Source organism: Protopterus annectens, chromosome 2.part0, assembly GCF_019279795.1.
Source record: "Protopterus annectens isolate FY-2018-M chromosome 2.part0, PAN1.0, whole genome shotgun sequence".
NCBI lineage: Eukaryota > Metazoa > Chordata > Ceratodontiformes > Protopteridae > Protopterus > Protopterus annectens.
The window spans coordinates 912,497,024-912,524,872 of NC_056728.1; the positions used below are offsets into that span (position 1 = coordinate 912,497,024).

Here is a 27,849-nt window from a genome sequence, read left to right on the forward strand (position 1 = left end):
TACCAACATGAGTGACTGATGTTCCACACCTGAAGTCAACGCCTCATTGGTCCGATCCGACCATAAGCTAATTACCCTAGATATCCACATCCTGCCCCCACCCCCCATTAAGGAAACCATGGTAAAAAATTTCTCCAAAGCCAACTTCATGCTTCTTAAGACAGAGGTGGTAAACTTCATGACACCCATACAGATGGACAATACAGTTATGACTACTGAATCCTACACAATTGCACTTTATAAGCACTTACATGAGTGCATGGATCGTGCTACCCAAACAGAACCAAGATGCTATTCTCCAAAAAAAGGAAGCCAATGTGGTGGTCCCCTGCCATAAACAAACTGTACAACAGAAGGAAGAAACTGTTGCAAAAGAGAGTAAAATCCCATGAGTGGAGGAGCTCCCTGGTCAGCCTCAGTAGGAAGCTGCAATCCCTGATAAAATCATCCAAAGCTAGTTACGAAAACAAAATTGCCACTAATTCTAAAGACAACCACAAAGCATTCTAAGCTATGTCAAGAATTTCAATGGCAACACTCAAATCTGCTCTGAGTTACAGCACAATGGTATAAATATACAGACCTAACTGATATTGCCAACATTCTGGCAGATAGGTTCAGTGCTAACTTTATCCCCCTCTCACCCCCTAAAGAGCCCATCTCTATACTGGAAGAATGCAAAGTCCCTGTAATCATGGCTGCACAGGTAAAAACCACACTCTCCAAAGCCAAGAACACAGCATTGATGGGACCAGACAACATCCCAGGCTGCGTTCTACACAAACTACAGAACGAACTGGCACCCCATCCAAGTACCATGCTCAATCATAGCCTCACCTCAGGCTTTGTACCTGCTGAATGGTGCACAGCGAAGGTTATCCCACTCCACAAGAGGGAGCCACCACGGACCCCGGGAACTACTGCCTCATTAGCCTGACGAGCCCGGTTTGCAAGGCCATGGAACTTATAAACAAAGACATTGGTAATCTCCAAACTCTGGACCCCACCCAGTTCGGGTATATAAAAGGCAGATCATATCTCCTAAACCTGATAGACTTCTTTGAAGCAGTCACCAAAGCCGTAGAAAAGGGTAAGGTGGTTCACACAGCCTATCTAGATCTTGCCAAGGCTTTCAACACCATCCCCCACTCTGGAATTACAGATAAACTCACTAAACCAGGTCACAAGATGGATTGCCAACTGGCTCACTGACAGAACCCACACTGTGAAAGTAGTAGAGTCCAAATCTGACTTCAGACCAGTGACAAGTGGAGTACCACAGGGTTCAGTCCTGGGTCCTCTCCCATTTGGTATCTACTTCTCTGAAGTACAGGCCAACACAGAAGGTCTTTGGCTAATGAAGTTCACAGATGACTGCAAACTAGGAGCCATAATCGAAACTCCTAACGATGTGGACTTCCTACAAAAGGGCCTTACTGAGACAGATGCCTGGTGTCAAAGCCATGGCCTCAAGCTCAATGCCAAAAAGTGCGTTGTCATCTCCTTTGATAAAAACTCTGTACCCATGAACTACAACATAGGTGGTAGTATACTTAACACTGAAAGTGTGATAACTGACCTTGGGACACAGGTGGGCAGTAGTCTCTCCTTTGATAATCACATTGCCACAGTAGTCAGGAAATCCTTCTACTTGGCACACCTCATCACAAAAGGTTTCTCATCCAGAAAAAAAGAGGTCATTCTTCCCCTCTACTCAGCACTCATTAGATCCATTATAGAGTACAACGCCCCTTTTGGTATGTACCTCACAAGACATCTACAACAACTGGAAAGGCCACAGAAATACCTCACAAAGAGGATTACCGGCCTCAAACAGATGCCCTATGCAGACGGTCCCAAAAAACTCCAGCTTTACTCCGTCGCATATCGCCTACTCAGAGGTGATCTCTGCCTAACATACAAAGCTATATCAAACTGAGAGCTGTTGGACATGCTCCACTTAAAGAAATCCCTCCTAGCTACACACTCTAGGGACCTAAACTTTGTTACCAGAATAAACAGAACATGCAGGAGGGATAGATTCCTGTCCCACAGACTTCCCATACTCTGGAACAGACTACCTATCTATATCAAACTAAGCTTCTCATTAGCACTCTTCAAGAAAAATCTTGATGATTGGATGGGAAATGGGAAATTCACCCCAGGGATCACCTCTGTGGCTCTGATCGACAATGGCACAGGAAAATAATTTTCTTGGGTGGCAAAAGCCAGGGTACCTTTTTGGCTGGGCTTGTATAGGCCCCAGGGCCGATAGTCTAGTACCTACCTGTGAACCTATGAACCACATTTCATCAGATTGCATTTCAACTAAGTGGTAGCATCACTGCATCTGGTTTTACTGTGCGTGTGAGATGGTGTCCTTTTTGTGTGTAAGTGAAAGGCAATGGATATTTGACCTAATCTTTTTTCATTTATATTTTAAGGTGATTGCCCAGATGACTGTTTTATGAGACTACAAGACAGTTCCTCATTGCTGTGAGATTTATGAGGTAGTATATTTAAAATTGTGGGGGGGTTGTAAGTGTTAATTATTAACTCAATATGTTCAATCATTTGACATAAAATACATATATAAATATAGTGCATTTTGTGCATGTCTGTAAGAGTGAAAGAGACAGAATGCATGTTTGTGTGGTGGGTGTGTTCAGTTTAAATCTATAAAAGTTCTTGGAATTATGCTGGTAACTTAGAAAATACATTTTTGTTTCCGCATATGTAATGTGTACACTATTGCTATGGCTTATATAGGCATCCCTTATGCATTACTTTACTGAGACACAGTGCAAAATTGTGCTTTCAAATGATTTAGCACTTTATAAATTATAGAGTAAAGACAATAGTAGCATTAGTCATGATAGAGCAGAATAATGGTTAGAGCCAAATTATTTATTTGTCCTTTATTAACCGGGCTAGTCCACTGGGCTGGGGGCCCACTTTCAGTGGAGACCTGAGGAGAAAAGCTCCACAAACACGATAAAAAAGATGATCCCAAAAAATAATATGCATATATCATAAAAAAACAAGTTACATTGCAAGTTTAAAAACATAAAGGGCAAGATAGAGAGAGATGTAAGTAACTTTAATGCCTTGTAGAAATCATTAAAAGTATGCATTTTATGCATCTATAACAACAAAATGATAGAGGTCGAGTTGGTGGAACAAAATAGAGGAATAGTAAGTGGAGTGTAGAGGAGTGAAAAATAATTGAAGAGACAAAGAATGTCAGTTGTGTCAGTTATAGTGGGTGAAGTGGAAGGAGAGGTGGTAAAGGTAGAGTGGAGAGAAGGTAATTAGGAATAAAGAGTTGGGGTGGCCAGGGAAATGAGAAGTAAAATAGGGGGCAATGTTGGGATTAAAGTTTTAGTTTTGTGCTCAGTGGTGTAACTATGCATTCACAGGATTGTAAGTATATATAATATATGAAGGGAATAGTTCTGGTGTGGTAGTGGGAGATTAGGTGGGGTGGTGGCAGTTGCAGGAGGGAGAGTTGGCTAGGTATTTTTTCAGTTCTTTTTTTGAAGAGGAGCGAACACTGGATATGTCGTATGTTAGATGGGAGTGTGCTCCAGGTTTGAGATATGGAGCATTTATAACGTAACCTGCCTATAGTTTCCTTGGACTTGTAGGTTTTCAGTAGTGCTTGGTCAGTGCTATGGAGAGATTGTGCAGGTTTGCAGAGAGATAGGAGGGTGGACAGGGAGGGACAGTTTTAGGTTTGTAGAAAAGTGTGTGTGCAATTTGTAGCTGTGGAAGTTGGAGTAGTTGTGGGAACTCGAGCCATTGAATTTTTTTAGTGCGAGGCAGTGATGGGATTTGTAGGGAAAGAGGGTACAGGCATATCTGGTTGTAAGTTTGTCCTAGTTTGGTTAGGAGATTTGCTTGGATGCGTGTGAATATAGGGGAAGCGTAGAGTAGGCAGGGGAGGAGACAGCCCCCCCCCTCACATCACTCAATCTGAATCACTCAAAGTCTTTAAATCTGCTATAACACAACATTTTCTAAACAACCCTATCTGCTCCTGTACTACAAACCCCAAGCCACATTAACCCTCTCTATCCCTATTCACATAAAACCTTTATGACTTCAAATATATTCCTCATCAAACAGCTACGAAATGTACATTTTCTGTTTTTGCCTCTTGATGATTGCACTTCTATTTTTATTTTTTCTTATTTTCCATCATTTTTATCATCATTACTATATGGTGACTATTTTATTGAATTCACTATCATTATTACTATGAAGCATTTTTCAGTATGTTGTAACTATATGTATTTCTTCTGACAATCATATGTTACCATTTTTTGTAAGCTTTTCTCCCCGAGCTTCCACTGCAAATGGGTCACTTGGCCCAGTGGACTTTCCCCATTAACAAATGTCAATAAATAAATTAAATAAATAAGTGAGGTCCTAGCTGTGTTAGTTAAGAATTTTTTGTGTCTATATAGTAAAACAAGTTTTTGATTGGTCTTTTTGAATGACTGTAGGATGTGATGGTGAAATTTCAGCTGGTCGTCAAATGTGATTCCTAGAAGTTTTGTAGTGCATGCTTAAATATTGGTGTTGTCTAGAGAACAGAGACAGAAAGAAGTTTTAAGAATGGGTAAAGATTTTGGGAGGAAAAAGAGGAGTTTGGTTTTCTTTGGGTTAAGGATTAGTTGGTTGTCAGTTAGCCAGTGTTCGATGGTATTAAAATAAGTCTGCGTGAGTATGTGTAGGTCAGTGGGGCTGTCAGACACGGTGATAAGGGTAGAATAATCAGTGTACTGGATTAGTGAAGATGAGGTGCAGAAAGAGAAGGGGAGCTGAGGATGGATCCTTGGGTGACACCAATTTGGATAGGTAAGAAGGATGAATAGGAAGGCTTCCATTTAACAGAATGTTATTGGTTGTTGAGATAGCTGGAGATCCATAAGACAGTGGAGGTGGTGAGGTTTAGTTCAGATAATTTAGGGAGGAGTTTAGGATGGGAGATGGTGTTGAAAGCCTTAGAGAGGTTGAGGAAGACACATATGAGTTTATGGTTGTCCCTTGCTTCTGCTACAGTCTGGGTAAAAAATAGAAGGGCTTTGGATGTACTGTGGTGAGGCAAAATCAGTGCTGAGAGGGAGTAAGGAGGTTTTCATTAAGTAAATATGACATAAGTTGCCTATGAATGCATTTCTTGAGAATTTTTGAGAGAGGGGAGAGGATGGCTATTAGTTGGTAATTGGCAGGTTTGATTACGTTACCTCCCTTGTGAAGTGGAATAGTACAGAAGGATTTCAAGATCTCAGCAACTGAGGATTCTGTGATATAACAGTTAATAAGAACTGAGATGGGATATGCCATAGAGTCAGCAGCAAGTTTAAGAAATTGTGGGGGTTAGGTTGTAAAAAAGGGTGAACAAGGTTTTAGTTTTAGCAGGTGGGATTTGATATAGGCAGTGGAAACAGGTTTCAGAGAGAAGGCTGATTGAGGCTGGGTGGTCGTGGGGGTTAAAGGTAGTTTTGGGCTGTTGTCTGAGGGGGGGTTAGTTTTCCTGATAGAGTCTATAAAGCAGTTATTTAGAAGTGTGGTGGGTTCAAGATGGGTTTTGTCAGGGAAGGGTTGGGGGTGGAGGATACCAGGATTCAGTTCATAGCATACCAGAATTTTTTTGGATTAGAAAACTGGGTATATTGGGCTTCTTGTTTTGTCCTGAATAATAAGTTTTTAGTGATATTTCTGAGTTCTTTATATTTAAGGACAAGAGAAAGGGATTTTGACTTAGACCATTGTTTCCAGGTATTGTCTCTGAGTTTCATGGTGGAAAGGGTATCTTTGGAGAGCCACGGGGTGGGATTTGGTTTCATCCTAATTATCAGCCAAGCAAGAGATATGTGTGATATGATTAAAAAATAAAATCAGTTGCTCTGAAGTCATGTCTATAATGTTACCTTCTTTTGTTACTAATGCTTTTTTTTTTCTTTAAAACTTTAAAAAGTAGTGAGAGTCCTTTTAATTTGACCAGTTGGATGCCCTTAGAAATGACCTTGTCTGAGGTGTGTAAGTGAATGAGTCAGCTATTGTTGACTCAGACTGGGAGGGTAGTGGAGATTTATCACATAGAAAAAAAAAACAGATGGATAAATGTTTCTTTAGAGACTGGAAGGACTAGTATTATGGTTTAGTGTGGAGTGTTTTACAGACTTGAAGAGCAGAAACCAGAATGTTTCTGCAGTGGGGAAGGACTGAAATACCTGCTGCTGGCTCATGAAGTTATGCTCAGTACATTAAGGATTACAGCAAAATAAAAACAAAACAAAAAAAATACAAATAAATTCAATATTACAAAAAATACAAAAAAATAACAACAATACAAAAAATACAATATTTTCTATAAAAAATTCAGCAAACAAGTAAAACAAAAATTATTTAAAATAATACCCAGCTGTCTGTAGATTTTGTGGAAATAGTCATAAGCAAAATAAGATTAAATGTTTGATTTTGGGAAAGTGCTGTACAAAAAAAGTATGGTAAGGACTGTCATTTTCCGGCAAAGAGCAAAACAAAGCAATTGAAAGGTAAATGCCTACAGGAGTGTTCTGGAGACAAGTAAAACACAAAATCATTCTGTACATCACAACTGAGACTGCACAATGTGAAGAGGAAGACATAGCAGAGAAACAATGTGACACAAAAGTTAACAGATTGCTATGGTCTGAATAAGTACCAAATCTATCTGGTGTCTTCTGCATGAAGCAGTACAGAATTGAAATGCTATGCAGTTTCATATTTAAATCTACAGCTACTTGACAATAGCTGTCCTCAATAGAGATCAAACAAAGGTTTGTACTACTTTCACATTATCAGAAAATCAAACACACTGTTGGATCACACATGTAACCAAAACAGACATGAACAGGAGCCCCCATATTACTTCCTTTTCTAGAGGCAATCTGACAGTATATTCGATTTGATTTTTCAAGCAAACACTTCTGTGTGATAGTTTTTCCTGGACTTACTGCTGTACACATTCGGTAGCCAACACCAAAATCAAAACGACATTGTTCATCCATGGAGTAGTTAATTCCAGGGAACTCTGGAGGTTTTGGCCATCCATGATCAAAGGGATCATCTAAGAGGCAATCATATGTACTGTAAAAAGAAATTAACAGAATTAGAGACAGAAAATGCATAAGTGTTACACCAGAGACAAAGGAACTTACTTGATAGATTATTAGCTATAGTAGTATGAGTAAATTAAATCATATGGGGAAAAGACGTTCACACACACACTCTTAATTGTTTTGGCATAGCTATTCTACACTTTATTTCTTTTACTCATTTCATAAACAGGAAGTTTAACTGGTTCAAAAGGATGTTTTTTTCTGCCACAATCCAGAACTTTGGCAGTAGCACAACATATAAGAAATCTGCCAATGCTAAACGCTGGCATGCACCAGTACCTGACCGAATCAACATGACAGATGGAGAACACATAATTAATGGCATTCAGCAGACAAAATATTCTGCAAAACTGAGTGGTATTAGTTCTTGTCATGCAGAAGAACCAGACTAAAACAATACCTGAAAACACTCACCTGATATTCACTGGTGCATGCTGCATGCAATGAGAAAGTAAAATGAATTACAGAGAAGACTTTATTTTCCATACAGCTATATACTATTCCTCCATCTTCTCTACCACTTTTCCCGAGGTGAACTGTGGTGGGAAAAATCCTTGTACGGTAGAAAATAAAATTCTTACCTACCCATTCCATACTCATTTTGTCTATTCTACAATTCCTACATAAGTTAACCACTGTGTCCTATACATGACTGGGACCTCTACCAATGGGCTGTGCTTGGTAACTCTGGTATAATGCAGAAGGCCACCCATCTTGACATGGTATCCAGATCAGCCAAATTGAGTCTTCTCAGTACAGAGAAATAGTGACTTAATTTCCAGGAGCTTCCTACTTTGCTAAACTCCTCACTCTGTCATGAAGAGTGAGCTAAGCTGCCCTGTAAAAGAATTTCATTTTTGCCAGCTAAATCTATAATGTTATCCCTTCAGACCTTCAGTAATTAATCATGCAAAACCTGGATTTAGATGTAGCCTGACCAGTAAATTTACAGTTTTGTCCATGCCTCCATTCTGACTTCACCACCACAGTACAACAGCTACACCGCTATACCCAGCCAAATGCTACTTTCTATACCTCCTGTGCTTACACTCACCTAACCTGCAGACAGCATTCCATTCACCTCTGGGACAGAACCATGACGTGCTGATTTTTATACCAATAACTTTGTACCAAATAATGAACTGTTCCTATGTAAAATGGAAATCACACTCAATTTACGCTAGGAGAATATTGTCATCTATCTGCAAAGATGATGTAATCAATGCATCCACAAAGTGGGCAGACTTAAGATCTTGGCTGTACCTTGTTATCTTATTCATAAAAATCACAAAAGGAGAGAGATGAAGCATTTCCATAGTGGAGTCCAATTCCCACCTTGAATGCATTTGATTCAGTGTCACAAATTCAGAAACAGCTGTCAGTTCTCAAATGCAGTGACTGAATGGCATGTGCAGTAGTGGCCCTTACAGTGACTGAATGGCATGAGCAGTAGTGGCCCTTTCAGTGATTGAATGGCATGTGCAGTAGTGGCCCTTACAGTGACTGAATGGTATGTGCAGTAGTGGCCCTTAGCCCATATAGTACTGTAGTACTTCCTAAGAAATAATACAGTGTGCATGTTGTGCTGACATTTGTGAAACACATACAATAAGTAATGGAAAATTCCAGCAACTCCTCCAACATCTGTGTAAGGTCAAACAGTGTACACGTTTGTTCATTGAATAAGACAGACCCCAGGATTCACGAATCCTCCGTGTAAGACTAAATAAGTCTTACTCGGAAACTGCAGTTGAACGGTATGACGTCAGCATGCCATGCATATTCATGAGGGCACGCTGACTCCACTCCAAGTCTAACACGGACCGTGCAGGAAGTGTCCGACTGCCGAGCAGTCCAAAGGTGCACACCCATTCAAGTGTCTGAATTGTGAAATGTCAACACACATGAGCGAGTCTGCTCAAATGTCTACATATCCAACACTACACACCCTCACATTGTAAACCCCCAGTACAGTTATAAAATGTAAAACTTTTAATTTTTTTTATAATTCCCAATATAGCTGCCCATATTTGCGCATTTGCGCGGGAGTGGCTATTGTTAGCTGCAGTTAGCAATTTCGACATTGAAGAGCATAATAAGAAATGTTTATGCAAATTAGGCCAAATAGCAATAGCGTAGTGGTAGAGCCTTCGCACAAAGAGGAGGCATTCACGGTTCAAGTCCCATCACACCCCTTTCTATTTTATGTTTTAAATTAGTATATGAAATAATTCCAGACATATATGAATAAAATTTTACTAAAAAGCATTGAAATGGCCTATGTATCAGTGAACAAAATGTATAAATATAAGAAGGAACTTGACATATAATTGCCCGCAGCTAAGCAGCTCTTTACCCAGCGCAATATAGTTGCCCGTAGTTAAGCAGCACTTTACCCAGCGCAATATAGTTGCCTGTAGTTAAGCAGCGCTTTACCCAGTGCAATATAGTTGCCCATAGTTATGCAGCGCAATAGGTTTGCACAGAGGTGTGCACCGCAGGGCAATGTGGAGCAAAGTTGCCTAAACACAGTCACACCCCCTAGTCTGTCTGGACAGTAGTAAAATAAAAAGCAATGACAAGGTTCAAACCCGGGACACTTTGCACCATAATCAAAGTACTGAACCACTAAGCCATGACAGCTTAGTATAAACAGCCACTATTAACATACATATACTTATAAATGGTAGATTAACCATTGCTAAGCAGGTCTGCAGTCAGCCTAGAATTTTCAAAAATGGCCAATCACAAAAAATTGCGGGAAATGCGGCATATTTAAGCTCCATAGGCAGGAATCCTCGCCATAACGGATTGTAGCTCCCATCTGCAGCTAGAATGGCTGGTGCTGGAGAGGGTACTCGCTTTTGAGCGCAACGCTGGGAAATCGAGGAGTCAAAATACATGGTTTGACTCCTTGTCCACCGTCATGAGTCAAGACTCCTGCAGGGCCAGTTCCAAGGGACGGAGTACATAGCAGCAGCTTGGAACCGGTTAACTCATGATCTCACCAGTGCCACAGGTGTCCCTCGGACTGGTGAGCAGGTCCATCACCACCATACAGACCTGAAGAGACGGAAGCAGGACCTACTGAACTAATGGATACAGGAGGCCCATGACATGCAAGATGCCCCACTACTGAGTAGGTAGCCATGGAATGCAGTATGTAAGACATGCTAATTTAGTCTATATAATGGATAGGTGTGTCTCAACATCCTTTCATTTACTTCACAGCTGCAGGTGTCCGTGCTGCAAATCAGCAAGCCTATGCAGATAGGCTGTGCCACCACGCAGGTTAGTAATTATTCTGCATGTATTGTTATATAAAATAGGTGAGAGAGCCTGAAAAAGTGTTGTAGCCCAATAATACAGCCATAAAATGCCCTGAATAATTCCTCTGCATGTACTGTTATATAAAATAAGTCAGAGAGCCAGAAAAAAAGTGTAGTAGCCCATTAATAAAGGTAAAATAAGTCCGGAATAATATCTCTGCATGTACTGTCATATAAAATAAGTGAGCGAGCCTGAAAAAAAGTGTTGTAACCTATTAATAAAGGTATAATATGTCTTGAATATGTCTTCCGTATGCGCTGTAATATCAAATAAAGGAGAAAGCCTGTAGAAAAGTGTGCAATGTAATTAATAAAGGTATAATACTTGGAGTGTGTCTGTGTCACTTACTTTGAAATGTTGTTGTACCCTTGCATTATGTAAATAGTACTGTTGTATTAAGTGCTGTCAACCCACAGTTGGGCAGTCCCATATAAATTGGATGAAGGAAGTGCCAGTAGCTGTGAAGCATATATACAGTCCTCAACAGTCGGTTAATGGCTGGCATGCATAGGTAAATCTGGCACACGAGTAGCTTGTTAATGTGTTCCCCAGAAATGTGAGTGTGCTACATGAAATGTAGGGTTCTGTAGAAATTTAACTGAAAATGTCAAGTGAACACATCTAGATATGTAGATATATAAATATAAATAAAATATATAACTATGTAGCAGTAACATCTGCATCTTGGACAGTTAATATGACAGATATAGGTCAGGTATATAATGAACTAGCCAAACCCATTACACAACCTAATGCATGTTGCCTAGTGTAATAATACATGTAGGGGATATACACCTGCAGTCAATAGGAATGTAGTGTAGACTAAAAGTACTTATAAGATGTTAATGGAGGTTTCTTTTTACACCCTACTGTATGTGCATAAACAATGCAATTCCACACCTCAATGGGTATGTCTAATCTCAAAACATTTGTTGGGACATATGTCCTATTGTTCTATAAATATCTGCATTTACTTTGATGCATGTGCCCTGTTCAAACACCACAATCTTGGTGGTCTGTTGCCACCAATCATCCCTGCATGCTGTTGTAATGTCCACTGTCATTCAATATATGCATGTGTTATGCTTGCTGTTCAACTGTTGGACCCTGGTGTGTTGGGTTAATGGGAATATTACTGCATACTGTTACAAGTAATTTGGAATGCTGTTGTCTATGTTGTAATTAAACACACCTAATCACAGAACGTATGGGAAGGCCGGTCCCAGCGGACCCACCTGTCCCTCCTCAGCTGGCGATTGCACCTGGCACCAGCAGGTCCGGTGCCTAGCCCAGGCTCCCCTCCTCCATTGGTCCTGTGCCACCTTCGGGTGGAAGCGCTGCAGGGGATGGGGCTCGTCCCCTCCATGCAAGCGTGGACGGAGAAGGGCCACTTGTCACTCTCCGAAGGATCTGGGCTATGGTGCGTAGGGAGATCCTGCGTTCAGTCGCTGATCCCCTAAGCCAGCTCGAGGCAAGAGTGGCGCGACTCACGGGTTTGCCTGCCCCTCCTACGCAGCCCCCAGCACACCCTCGGTGCTGTGAAGGTGCAGTGGTGACTGCCCATGGGTGGGGATCTCAGTTCCACTGTTACCATCAGTGGACTCATGGGCTTGCAATTTCCAAACATCCATCCCTGTCAATTTTGTTCACCCACCCCATGTGTCATACTCCGCTCACTCACTCCATGCTTCTTGTTTGTTTTGTCTGTTTACCTCCCCAACCTACCTCCCCAAATATACCTACTTCCTTTACCTCACATTCCACTCTCACCTGAAAGAAAAAAAAAAAAGGGCAATCTGTTCCCAAAAAAAAATTATGCCCCATACATAGCTGCCCATTTTGCACACATGTCCGCTGGACATGTAAACTGATAATTATAATTGGCAGTACAACATACTTTGTTGTCCTCACCCCTCTCTCAGGGGTGGAAGGTTTCAAATTTCACTACAAATTTATTGCATATGCACAGCTGTTGCTGGTAAAGAAATGAGCAGCTATGGACCTTCCCTACACCTGTCCTGCACATCCCGAGCTGGTTTCCCTACTGTCTTTCCCTCTTTGTGCCCCCTTTTTCACCACTTTCCTATCTCCCCATTTTCTTTTCTTTCAAAGAAATTAGCATGGGGGTTAGCGGGAGTAAGCACTTTTAAGCAGTAGTTAGCAGGTTTAAGTGAGTGTGCACATGTGTGCGCTTAGCTAAGTATTGCTAAGCGCCGTGCAAATCCACTTACAACTGCTTAAAAGTGCCTTAGTCACTCTGTATGTCAGGGCCCTTGTTCTGCTCAGCAGCAAAATAAAACACCTCTGTCAGTCTCGAACCCCAGACCTTGGACACACTAGACTGCATGAAGTACCACTAAGCCACAGCAGATATACAATAACTTGGTGTAGAAATAAATATATCATGCAATACAAGTGAATGTAAAGGAAAAATAGGAAGGCCATAACATAAAGCTTGTTCTGTGGATCTTTACCAGCAATCGTTGTAGAATTGCATTACATGACTGTGATAAGAGAAGCAGCCATTCTAGCAGCAAATAATGTTACAGAGGCACTTTACAACCCCCACATTGTATCATAGCAGGACAAACACTGGCATATCTGATTAGGGCAGAGACCATACTTCCAACTGTGACTACTTTTCAGGGATGTCCCTGATTGTGAAACATATTTTAGCTGTGTGCCTCTGAATCCCTCTGAAAAGTACTGACATTAGTCAGAAAGGTGGACAGACCACCTGCCTTGATAAACTAACAGTTACACACCAATCCTTTAAGTCCAGTAAGATAACATTCACACAATAATACATAATGCTCTCTGTATGTCTGCATCCCCCTCCAAATTTTTAATATACGTGTGTGTTTAGGGTCTACCAAGGATGTAGGTAGGCATACTCAGTACTGGAATTGTCCAGTTTTCCTGAGAATCCTGTGCTAATGTCAACAATAAAAAACACAAACCCTGCAGAAGTGAGAACATTAATATGCACAGTATAACAGTTCACAAACAGTTCATGTGCCAAAAGAATACTTCTCAATAACTACTTTTGTATGGCAGTTAATTATATAAGTAGAAAAGAAACTACATACGCACATATATCTTATGTAAGCATTTGTAGGGGTGAGTTAAACTCTACACTGACAGCTCTGTACTGGAAGTGGCAACAGTCAGGTCTGAGTACAACATGTACATCACTGTCTACACCTCTAGCTTCAGATATAAGAAGTATACCAACCTTCTGACTTAAACAACAGTCTCCACAGCAAACAAGCATGGGCCCCACTCTGGAAATCTGAAAGGGCTATGCCTACATAACTTAGCAACTTATAGCATTGGGTTGCTATGACAGTGAGTACTGCAATTACCACACAGCAGGTTGTATGCATTTACCAAATGCTTGGCACCAATTGGTGCAGAGGGCATCACACGCACATGTGCAGATACCTATAAAAGCAGACTGTACTTGCTATCCCCACATGCAATCATTACATTGCACGTGTTATAGCATCTGTAAACCTGGAGAGGAGTAAAAAAAAAATTATTACTTAATAAAACAAAAATTTAAGTAAAACAAATTTACTGAATTACTAACCAAAAATATTAATTAAGTAAAAAAAAAACTGAATTAATAACTAAAAAAAATTAAGTAAAAGCAAACTACTTAAATAATACCAAAAAAAAAATTGTCAAAACATACGCAGACGGACCTGAAAGTGATAAACAGGTATGTGACAGATATGTGGTTACTGGCAAGTAGTAGATGTTTATGAAGAGTACTGTACATACTTTGAAACATGCATATGTGACAGCAGTAGGTATGTATGCACTGATGCCATGCATAACTACTGCCATGGACAAATCAGTGTGTAGATGTGTGCAGTGGGACATAACTGTGACATATGTAGCTCAGCATTAAATGTCAAACATCTGATCATGTTATCTATGTTCTGTACAGTACTGTGTATAATGGCTGTTTGGGGGAGTAGTGCAAACAGCTATATAAACTTGGATGTGACAGAGTAACACATGCATGATAGTCATATGTGTAGCTTAGCATTGGCAACTGCTGTACCAGGCTAGTATAGTAATGTAGCATTAGCAGCTATAAATACTCCCTGTAATATTACTGTTATGCACACATGTGACAACTGCTCATGTTGTAGCAAGGCCCAACAGGTCATCCGTGAGCTCTACGCACTTACAACATTGCGGACCTTGTGTGTGTATGGCACACACATATGGAGAGAGATTTATGTGTCAGATATACTAGCATCTTAACATGTGCATAGAGCAAGGGACATACTGCAACTGTTTGTGAAGCATGGACATATATATGTTGGTGAAGGTTGTTATGTGCATATTTTTATGTAGGTTGTAGTGTGTGGCAAACAAGACAGCATACAGTGCTGGCATATGACATGTGGTGTTTAAACTCTGTGGGTATGATTTGTTAGGTTTTTAGTCTTCCAGACAGGGAGTCCTGCTAAAGATACATGGGCTGAGAATACCTTCAATGCATTCTGCACATGACTGTGCAATATTATTACATAACTGTATCCCTCTCAACCTTTGCATAATTGATATTCCCACCATGAATGGTGGACTGTATATGTGCCTATATGTAAATCTATATGTACACCAATAGATGTTTATATGTACGCTCAAGCTCAATGTTGTAAATGTATTGCCATCCCTTTTGTTAAAAACCCTGTACCCATGAACTACACATAGGTGGTAGTTTACTCAACATCAAAAGTGGACAGTAGTGTCCCTTTTAATAATCACAGTGCCACATTAGTCATGTAAACTGTGTACGGTCCACATGTCATCAGAAAAGGTGCGTCATCCATGGAAAAAGAGGTCAGTGTTCCATTCTACTCATCAGTCATAACACCCATCATGGAGTACAATGGCCCTGTTGGTATCTACCTCAGAAGACATCTACAGCAACTGTAGACGCCAGGCACATACCTCACAAAGAGTATTACCAGACTCAAACAGATGCCCTATGCAGACTGTCTTACAAAACCACAGCTACACTGTGTCACATACCGCCTACCCAGAGGCAACCTCTGCCTAACATACAAAGCTATGCCAAACCCACAGGTGTTGGACATGCTCCATGTAAACAGATCAAAATCCCTACAAGCTACACACTGTACTGATCTAAACATTGTAACGTCAAAAAGCAGAACATGCTGGGGTGGTACATTCTCATCTCAGACAAATACCATACTCTGGAACTAACTACCTATCAATAGCAAAGAAAGGTCCCCATTAGCAGTCATGAATAATCACGATGAATGGATGTGAGATAGGAAATACAACCCAAGAATCACCTCTGTGCCTCTGCATGACAGGGGCACATGAACTTAAATTACATGGGTGTTGAAGGGCAGGGTACCGTATGGCTAGGCTTCTATAGGCCCTACGGCTAATAGCCTGTTAGCTACCTAGGACCCGATACACACACGCATGTACTTGTTGCATTAATCGCTATGTGAGGTTGACTGAGTGTGATGGTGAATGTGTAGGTGAATGTGTCAACGTTGTGTATATGTGTGATAGCCTAGTGGGAAACTGTTTATATCATGGTATGTAGTGTTCTAGCTCTGATCCCCACAAAAGATATGTATGCTATTGCTAGGCAGGAAAGGCAGTATGGCATATGGTGTGATGTAGTCCCATGGTGTTGACTAGTGTGTGCCATTGTAGGCTAAAGCAGTACATCTATGCTTATTGATTGTTAACACCAGTGAATACAAATCCCGTATGAACTGTAGTACTACCTGAAGCTGTAGGCCTACACAACACAGTATGGTGTATATCCACATTGCTTAGAAACACTGTTTTGTTTACCTGTAGTCCTCACACATTACACATACCTCAGGCATAAGGTTTTGTAAGTGCTGACACACAGTACTGTATGGTACACAGGTAAAGCTCATCTGGGTTGCCATACCTTTGTGTCTTGTAGGTATGTCTGATGTGTGTGTGGGTATGCCTGTAACATGGCCTCGGTCGTATGTGTGTTACAGGATATAAGTGCATTTCTAGCAACATGTATAGTGTAGTACAGCAGTATGCCACCTATGTTGATGAATGTGCACATATGTTACTTAAGGGTTTGCTATCAACAAGTAGTGTGGTGTACTGGTAGTACTGTAACTGTACTTTACAATAATTTCATTGGATGACATATTTCAATATGCATTAGCTTCATATATACCTCCTGTGGCTAGGTGGTGCATTGTGTCACATACAGTGTGCCATGTACTGTTGTATAGTCTTACATACTGGTTTTCACTTTGTTGCTGTGCAGAACATGGTTTAATATATAGAACGTGCCAGGCACTGTCAGGCAGTTGTGGGCTGAGCACTGATATGTGGTATTAAAAGTGTGTATCTACTGACAGCCAATAGGTTGCTATATATGGCATTTCATTGATATCTGTACTTTAGAATGTTAAGTGTGCCACATGACTTGCTCACAATTATTGTTTTATTGTCTTCCAGGGACATGTCTCACCATCGCAACCCTGTGTATTCCCCTGAAGAGGAGGAAATCATAATATCCCCCCTAGTACAACATCACACCCTGCTGTTCTCCAGAACCAGCCAGGACCAGCATGAGCGCACTGCAGTGTGTCAAGATGTTGTCCGTTGGGTTAATGACGTAGGCATGCATAACCGGACTTATGAGCAGGTACGCCATCACTGCAGTGATTTAATTAGACATGTCCGGCACCATGCCTCCGATGTCTGCAGACAACAGCTTGCCACAGGAGGTGGTGCAGCATTACATCCGCCCCTCACCAGAAGAGCTGCTCCTCAGCGTGATGGCTCCTGGCCAACCACTACAACAGACATGTGTCATCATGGAGGCCAGAGTCACCTAGCAAATTGACTTGGAGCATGTAGGTAACATGCCATATCTGTAGACTACTGTTAGCTCGATTGTTAGAACATGCACATGTCAGATGTGTACTGTGTATTTAGATGTGGAGCCTGGTGGTGTGCAATACTGATAATTTGGAACACAATCTGTATGCCTGTGACTGTCAACCATTGTACTACTGTAAAATTGCAAACTCACAGCAGCAATGCCATAGTTGACACTGACAAACTGTCTCATATTCTTGTAGGTCCCTCTGGTGTGACAGCAAGACAGCAGACCCATGCTGGTGAGTGTTCTACATTTAATACAGCAAATAACATGTGCATGTCATAGGTGAGTTGTAGGCCATATACACATGTAAAACACCTACATATAATGCATGCTCTGCATGTTTTCTGTGGGACTATGCACATCCCAGTAACATGAGTAGCTGCCTCAAACACATGCAATACACAGAGCATCCCAAACAATTGTGGTACACTGTAGTGGACATTGTATAGGCAGAGTCAATACACATGCACACAACATACACCACTTTGTCATACATGATGCGTGTTAATATGATACACATGGCGTATTTAGACACCTGCTGTAAGGTCAGACTCCAGTATCCCAAATGTCATCCACACAGCACACATACTATACCTGAGGGGTAGGGGCCTATCATGGGGTGGTGCGACACTCTTCAACACACAACACATTCATGTTAGGCAATTCCCCGTATTGAACACCTTACATACCCATGTAACAACTGCCTGTGAAATTTTTAATGTAGCCACAGTGCTGCAGTTCAGGTACAGCAAGATAGTGGCCTTGAGTGACCACATGATGCTGCCTGATGATGGCTCATGGTACTACAGTACTACACATAGCATTCATTGCTATACACCTGACAGTTGTGTGCATCCAGCCATGGTATGTATACCTGTGAGTGATGGAGCACAGGACATTGAAAAGCATTTAATACTTGCACAGCAATGTTGTGTCCATGTACACATTGTGTTCTAGGGTGAGGCCAATCATTGAACAACACACATGCATCAAAGACATGTATATTGTTATTAACAAGGACTCTCTACACTCGCACTGCATGCTGTTGAGCAACACACATCCTGCATGCTGACATGTGTGATAGGACTCTTTGGCTTATGATACTGTACTCCACCAACAACCACTATTGAGTATGTTCTGGATTGCTGTTGGTGTGTGTGTGTGTGTGTGTGTGTGTGTGTGTGTGTGTCTACTTTAGTGAGTAGTGTATTTGTGTTCATGTGTTCATGCGTGCATGCGTTCATGTGTGCATGTGTACTAACATCATGTACAGATTGTAAAGTGTGTTTCCTGTCTTCCTCTCACAGGTGCTGGGGTTGTGTTGGTTGAGTGCAGCAGGGAACCTGAAGTTACTGCCACAAATAATGGAAATGATGATACATGTGTTGTGGCACAGGCAGGTTTGACAGGGTCTGTCGTTGGGCCGCCAATCGACAGTACACAGCTTTCCACCCCATCTATGCACACATTCATATTGCCAATACATCCCTCATCACCAATGGCCTTAGCTGAGGGACAGCATACAGCAGGCGTTGACCAGGATAGTGTGGTATCTATGGCACATGCATCCCCTCACAGCAGCCATACCCAGATTCCTGGAATGGTACCACATAGGCAGATGTCCAGGGGTTCCCATGGGAGCACTGCTGGTCATAATGCCCCTGGCAGACGTGCCCCCAGAGGTCTTACAACCTCAGGTATGTTCTGGGCTGTAATGCAAGCACAGGCACGTATGGAACAGTACACCAGACAGGGACTAAGGGCGCAGAGGGCCCATAACACCGCTATCAATGACAGTATCCATGACCTTGCCGGTGCCGTCCGTAATTACACCGAGGTCATTGATCAACGTTGGGGGGAGACATTAGATGTCCTCCGCAATGTCATGTCCATGTGCCAGGACAGTGCAGGATGGCTGAGATGTCAACGTGGACGTATGCCAGCAACATCATCGGCTGGCAGTCGTCACGGATGACACACAAGTCACAGCTGCTCCCGTAGTGGCAGTACTAGCCCCAGCAATGTTGGGGCTGGGCTGTCAATAGACCGTCATAGAAGACCACGTGCACGTGGCTCGGGCCAGTCCCAGCAGGGACATGGGTCCAGTCGACATCCCTCTGCCTCTGATGATAGTACCCAGTCTTGCTTAGTACCCGATACTGTCTGTGGCACCCCTGCCAGGCACAGGTACTGTGTCCATGGCCAGAGATGGTGATCTGTACAGCCTGGCAGGTACAGTCTGTGGCTGTCCCACAACCTCCAAAAAATATGGCAGCCACATGGTGGAACTGTGTGCATGCAGACACACACACATAAACCAAACACCTAGGGCTAACACATACACACATTACATCAACATTGACCCATGCTGTACTGTTGTCCCTCACACACACACACACACACACACACACACACACACACACACACACACACACAACCTACACAAGGGTATCATACAGACAGATACCTGTTGTCCAACCCATGCTGTAAAGCTATAAGCCAACTATAGCATAGTCATCCACATATACTAAACATAGTATCCCAACAGTACCACATAGGTAGTAGCCCCCAACATGTAGAACTGATACCGATGTGTACATGCAGCCAAGTGTTATGTCATCTGTCCTTTGGTATTCACATTTCCAAAGGTATTCTGAAGTCCCTCGGTGTATCACATTAGCAATAAGGGGTCTGTATGCATATCCACAAACTTTTTTGTACACCTATAATGAATGTCCATTATTGACAGACTTTGTTGTCTTTGAACATGTCTGAAATATACCCCAGGCATGAACCCTCATTCACACTATTCTATAGAAACTGTCATGGGTGTGTGTGACACAGATGACCTAGGCCACAGATCACTACAGTGGCTGGCCTTGTCACAAACATACATATGTGACCTAAGGTCTGAGAAGCAGCAGCACAATCCGTCAAAGGTAACAGATGTATTCATGTAGAAAACAGGCTTCACACCTATGAACTAATTGAGGTCACATGTACATATATGTATTTGCCACACAGATACCTGAAGTGTGCAATGCACATACTGGTGTTTTACTGATATGTCATACAGTAGTAAAAGCAAATCCCACAACACATTGACCAACAGTGTCACACACACACACACACACACACACACACACACACACACACACACACACACACAGCAACTGCAGGATTCAAACACATACCTAACTATGTTATGATACTAGGGAAGTACACATTAACATGACCTGCTATATGCTTTACTGGGAGTTTTCATTTCCACTGCTATATTTGTGGGATGCTGACATCATCAGACTTGCCAAAGAGGAATATACCACTTTTAAGGTGTTTTCCTAGTCTCCAAAAAGGGCACTCCTCTCAAAGGAAATCACACACACACACACACACACACACACACACACACACACACACACACACACACTCAGCAATTGCAGGATTCAAACCCCTACCTAACTATGTTATGATAATAGAGAAACACGCATTAACACGACGTGCTAATGCTTTACTGGGTGTTTTCATTTCTCCTGCTATATTTGTAGGATGCTGACATCATCAGACTAGACATGGTAATGTGTGTGCACTTTGTTTTATGCAATCCCAGGACTGAGCCATGGGGGACAGCAGGTGTTATCAGCTTGAACAGGACTCCACAGTTCTTACCTTGTGTGATCTATCTGTGGCCCAGTTGCCAATCCATCAGATGACAATACATATTTATGCACAGGTTGTTGATTTTGTGGATACGACGTGTCTGGAATGTTGGAAAAGGGCTATTCAAAGTCTATGTGGGACGTGTGTAGCTCATTTCAGTGATGTATGTCCTGGGTGGCTGCCTTGCAAACAGTCTAGCAGGTTTGGGAACCATGATCTGCCCATGACCAAACCAAAGTTGGTAGGGCTGTGTGTTTGTCGGCTTCCAATAGCTCTGTTTATGACTTCAATCATGATGGACTCAATGGCCTTGCAGATCAGACTTCATAGGCTTATAAGACTATAGTTCCCATGGTCTGTTGTGCACCAAAACGTATGGGGTGTGCCATATGTTGCTGTAACACATTCAACAGTTTCAGATCCTGTAGAGAGGGTGAGGCTCAACAAGGACTATTAAGGTGCAGGGTCTGTTTGTTCTGCAGTTGACTTATGACACATATAGGGAAACAATGTAATCCAATTGATGCCATGTTTTCAGCTTTGGAAGGAGATGTTTACCCATTCTACATGTGATATCTCCTGGCATGATGATAGGGCCTTTTGTCAGTGGGAGGTGGGTATGTATGTATGGGCCTGTCTGACAGGATGTTGGCATTGTCAGTCATTTACAGTTGGTCCTGACTCAGGACATATATGAGTGTACATTGCTATTTATGACATAGCTGAAGGAAGTGTCATGGTTCTGTCTGGACTCCTTCGCAGATAATCTTTCCATAACCTGGACTGGATAATGTTTGGAGTGCACATTGTTTGTTGATGATACTGATTGCAGGTTTTTTATCTTCTTTGCTTTTCCACTTTCTATGAACAACCTAAGTATCTCTAGTACATATTTGATTATGATAGGGTTCCAATATATTATATATGTGTCTGTTGTCATATACCTGTGTGCACAAGGCAGGTTTGGTGAATAGTGAGAGGTTCTTGGGTTAACACATGCAACTGCCAGATATGTGTCGCCACTGCTGTACTCAGACATGGCCAAAGTGTGTGAGCATGCCCAGTGTGACCTTTCAGTATGTTGCTGTCTGAAGTCCACTACATTTGTTGATGTGTGTGAACATGCCCAATATTAACATTTACAATATATGTGTGTTGAAAACCAAGTTGTATTTTTAATGCAGGGCTCACCTTTGTGTCATAACTCTACAGGGATTATGCTGTGCCTGCAGGGTTTCCATGAGACACTTTACATAGACTTATCAACATTTCTTCATACAGGCTGACCAGTGAAATACTGTCATGGTTTAGTGGTTCAGTACTGTGACTATAGTGCACAGTATCCTGGGTTCGAGGACTGTCACTGCTTTATATTTTCATACTGGGCAGACCAGACTACTTAAGCACCAGTAAAGCAAATATGAGTATGTTTACCTGCTTTTGCTCAACTATGCCCAACTTTGACCGAACTTGCCCAACATTGCTCATTGTTAACCAACATTGCTGAACATTGCCCAGTATTGCTCAACATTGCCCAAAGTTGTGCTAGTTAGTGTGTGCAATTTTGTTTACGTATACTAAATAGTGGTAAAAGCTGTTTAGCACTGCTTTATATTGCTTAAAACATGGCAATCATGCCTCAGGTGGTGCTGCAGGGCTGCCTATGTCGGATGCACATAGTACACTCCCTATACTTGTTTGAAAACAGGTAGTGTCAAGTTAGGCATCCCTTTTACTATATGTGCGAGTCAGAGAGAGTTATCATTTCCAGGGTTCCTACTGAGCCAGTGTATGTGCTATGCGTTGCCTCATTGCCAAGGCCAAAGCATACTGGGCACACTTCCTTCTGTCTACTGGGGCAGGCTCAGGTTGTTCCTCCTCCGAGTCACGCTCTGCCTGTGATGGCCTTGGCAATGGTGGGGGGCTGTTTGGCCCAGCCCTATGCTGCTCCTGCTGCACCTGTTTTCGCAGGATCATATTATGTAGCATAGCACATACCATGACAATTTGGGTAAATGTAGTTGGTGAGTACTGCAAGCCTCCACCAGATGTGTCCAGGCACCGGAACCGTGACGTGAGCAGCCCAAACACACGCTTGATTACATTTCGTGTTTGTGCGTGTGCCTCATTATGGCGTTCCTGTTCAGGTGTGTGTGCATTTCTGATGGGTGCCATCATCCACGGCTCCAGTGCATATCCAGCATCCCCCACTAGGTGACCATGATGGATGTCCCCATTGGCAAATGTCTGGTACAGCTGTGTCAGATGCCAGATATGGGAATCATGGTAGCTTCCAGGGCAGCCAGCACACACATTCAGTATTATGCCCTGGGCATCACACACGACCTGGCAGTTGATGGAGGGGAAGCCCTTGCGGTTAAAGTAGGCCCTACCCCGCTCACCAGCTGGTGCTTTGATGCGTATGTGCATGCAGTCTATTGCACTCACTACCTCAGGGTATTCCGCTATTTGCTGGAAAAGACGCATATTGCTGGCCAATACCTCATGGGAATTGGGGAAATATACATGATCACAGACATGTGCTGACATGGCATTCAGGAACTGGTGCAGTACTCTGGATGCTGATGCCTGTGAAATCTCCATCATATCACCAGTTGGTCTCTGGAAGGTACCTGTTGCTAGTATTCTTAGGCCAACACATACCTTGGTTTCCACTGGGATGAGTTCCCCTCTGTTGGTTGTGTGTGTGAGGCATGGCCTGCACAGCTCAACAATTTGCTGCATAAGGTCTCTGTCCACTCTATAGCGCTCCACTACCTCCAGCTCATGTAGCCCCTGGTAGGTTACCCTGGGCCTGTACACTCTTCTCCGTCTCCTCACTGTGGGTTGCTCAGCAGCATTCGCATTGTCACCACCCTCAGCATGTTGCATATGTCGCCTTATAACAGCAATGGCAGCCCCTAACATTTCTTTGTCTCAGTAAAGCTTTTTAAGTTTTCACTTCTCTTAGTTTACTGCAGTGTTGCAGTGTCTCTGAGGAAAACATGGTGGAAAGTTGTTTGCAGAGTTTTAAGTGCTGGGCTGGGCTGGGCTAGTGTACTGCCTGTGTAATTGCCGGATTCTGATGGTTTTCACCTGCTAGCTCTGCTAGTTCTCCTTGGTTAACTTCCTACTATTTGTTGTGCTTCCTTTTCCCTTTCTGTTTCCACAGGGGGCAGTACCGTGCAAACAAGCACAAACACATGCACACCAGCTCACATGCGTGCACACATGCTTACACGGCCTAACACTTGCTGACTCCTGCTTGAATGTGCGTACACAGGCGCAAATGCGCTTACACAGATTTCAACAACCTTACACATGCTTACTCCGGGCTTAAACGCACGCACACAGTCTTACTCGGATTTACAGGCGCGCACCCACGCGCAAACACGTTGCAGGCACTTCTACAAGAAACTTTAGTGTTATCCACGGCATACACCTTCAGTTTCTTGGCTTTAGCTAGGATACCCGTTGACACGCCTCTTCCAGTGATGAGTAGCTGACAGCAAACACATGCCACTCTGCTCCAATGAGCTTACATTCTTTCATACATACCCCCTCATGATGTCACCTATCTTCTACTCTGATACTCCCCTTATCCTACTCTTACACTCCACAGACTTTGCTCATATGCCATGTAAAATTGGGATTCACTATCCTTACCCTCATTTGCATAGGATTGCCTACTAATGCTTGGTTGCATCTCTTAGACTGAGCTTCCCCCCTTAGCAAACTCTACTCAGTAGCCATGTTGTCTTCAGCCTGCCATTCACTTGCATGGCAGTTAAATATTTTTAATAAAATCCCTATTTGTGGCTTTTATTTTTTTTCATGGTTTTTAGGGTGCAGCACTTTTGCACGGCACTGCGCTATGCTTAAACTTCGGAAATCGAGGTAAAAAAAAATATTATTTTTTTTATTTTGCAATGGGAAAAATTGCCAATGGCTGTATATTTGGCCACTGGCATGCTTTCTCAACTGGATGCATCCTTTATTTGGAGCTGTCACGGCTCCGCTTTGCTATTTGCAGAATGGTACTCAGTTGACAATGGAGTACATTTCTGCAAATAACACTACTCTTACTTGGACAGGTTAGGGTTTCCAGAATCACAAATGTACTTCATTTGCATAGCTTTTGGCAGCAAATGAGGTAATTTGCATAACCTAACCCTGTCCGTGTAAGAGTCGTTTTAGGAGCTCTCTTGCATGCCCCTGCCGGCTGTTCTTGGATCGCTCGACAGACATGTTGGCTGCATGGAGTCTACCTCTACTCTTAGACTCCATGCAAGCCTTCGTGAATCCGGCCTATTGTCTACACTGATCTTACTGAATCAGATAATAAACTAGTGCAGAATGTTGCATTTCCAGTACCCCGGCACATGCTTTCCCAGAAAGGGTGAGGAATGGGAACCTCCATAAGTAAATGTGAATAACAAGTCATATAATTGCTTTAACTTGAATTGTGGTTTTGTAACCCATCTTGACCATACATAATACTTAAGCTGTTACCAAGGTAACTAATGTTTTATACATGACATCAAACTGACAAAGTTGTACAAGGGAACAAAAAGAAGCCTGAACTAGGAATGATAAAGAATGTAACAATCACATTCTGAACAAATAGTATTAAATTGACAATAATCACGCAGTTTAGCCTTTGCTGATTATACAAAATAGAATGTTGCCATTTAAATCTAAAAACTTTCAGTATATGCCATAAAATGGCAATTTATGAATATGGAAAGGGAACTTGTAATCATTTAATCACAAAAAGTGAATTTGTTGTTTTTAACCTATAATTTCACTCATTTTATAATAGGAAATGACAGATATGAAAATCCTTATGTGTAGAAAATGTGGGGAAGAGGGATGCATTGATAATTAAAATGCAGTAACTTTCATCAATGTTCACATAAAACAAACTTGATGCTTTAAGTAAGTTAGCAACACACAAAGTGATTACTTAAATGCTGGCAAACAATGAAATATAGCTTCTGATATATCCAGTAAAATACATTATATTATAAACATTAGATATAAATATTATTACCATCTATTTGTATTAAGTAATAAGGGTGAATATGTTAAATAACTGTGTGCTATAATCTTTTATTGAGGTTTTATATATGATTGAATTACTTGTCATCAATCTTTCATGTAAATACTAATTACTTATACAATAAGTAGACATTTATAGTGTATTAGAATTCTGTCTAATCTACAATATTACTATATCTGTTCAAAATAATATAAATATTGCTTATTCCTATTACAAATATTCTCCATATGATAATTCAATTTATGGAGCTCATATGTTCTGGATTGTCAAGGTACAAGTGATAATCTGATGGAGCTAGGTTTATCCATCAGATTAGGAATGATTTTCATTCCATGGCTAGTGCAGATCTTAGTTTTGTTAACATTTATTAATTTAAATTTATTTCACAAAAACATTTTTGTACGCTTGACCAAAACATTACTTTATTGGTAAACACTCAAAGTATAAAACTGATAATTTCCTTTAAAAGCTCAAACATATCCTTTACAATTATCAGATGAAAATGTTTAATAGTTACAATAAAACAAAAAATACATACTCTAAATAACCTAAGATGGATTTAACTTTATTATCTTTAAATACCAATGGCTTAAACAATCCTAACAAGAGATCATATCTACTGAAATATTTAAAACTGAACAAAGCAGAAATTGTCTTCCTTCAAGAAACTCATTTCAAAATAAATAATTACAAATGGAATCCTAAGGAATATATGATATTGGTGCAATCCACTTATAAGATGAAGGGGTAACAATTTTATGGAAAACAAATGTGATTAACCCAGAAATCATTTATAAGTATGAAGATAAAGAAGGTCTTATGGCATTAGTAATAGTTAAATATAGTAACAGAATATGGACTCTAGCCAATCTATACTGGTTCCCAGGCATTGGAACAGGAATGGTCAAAAAACACTTGGATTTCATTTCCAATAATTATAAAGGCAACTTAATATCAGGAGGGGAATTTAACTGTATATTTGATATTTCTGAAACTACAAATAAAAGACTACTGCATATATCTGGTGTATCAAAAGCTTTAAACAAGGGGGTAGAATCATTTCATCTTGTAGATACTTTCAGATTTAAGGAGGATACATCTTTGTTGTTTTCCCATCAAGACCACAGATTTGCTACCCAAACTAGAATAGACAGAATATTTGCTGCCCATGCCTTACACTCTAAAATCATTAATTTCTCAATCACTCCCTGCCCCTTTTCATACCATAATTCATTGATACTAAAACTTCAAAATGGGTACAAACCATTAATCTGTAACATAATTCCAGCATACATAACTAAATTTAAAGAGTTCAGACCCTGGTTATTATCTGAATTACAGTTCTTCTTAGATATTAATTACACCACAAAGACAAATAAAAATGATATGGGACTCATTAAAAGCATACATATATGGTAAAACCCTAACTTGGTATAAAAAAAAATCAAAGAATGTGATTCTGAATTATTAGATCTACAACCCAAACGTGTGTCAGTAAAAGCTGAAAAAATCAAAATCTTTTGGAGATGAAAAAGAAAGTAGAAGTATTAAACAATAAATACAATGAAATTCTAACACATAAAACTAGTTTAGCTATAGAAAAATTAAAAATTAATACCTTGGCCACTTCTCCCAAATATCTACATAATTTATCCACAAGAATCAAAATACAATCA

The 27,849-nt window shown here is 41.2% G+C and overlaps 1 protein-coding gene across 2 annotated transcripts in view; it reads right to left on the reverse strand.

Annotated features, from left to right (window-relative positions):
• The window catches only part of ADAMTS3 (ADAM metallopeptidase with thrombospondin type 1 motif 3), a 3,677,303-nt gene that overhangs the window by 2,598,892 nt on the left and 1,050,562 nt on the right, over positions 1-27,849 (reverse strand). For both annotated transcript variants that reach the window (XM_044061162.1, XM_044061161.1), the window contains exon 7: positions 7,008-7,140. In XM_044061162.1, the coding sequence (XP_043917097.1) occupies positions 7,008-7,140 (133 nt within the window). The remainder of the gene's footprint in view (positions 1-7,007; positions 7,141-27,849) is intronic.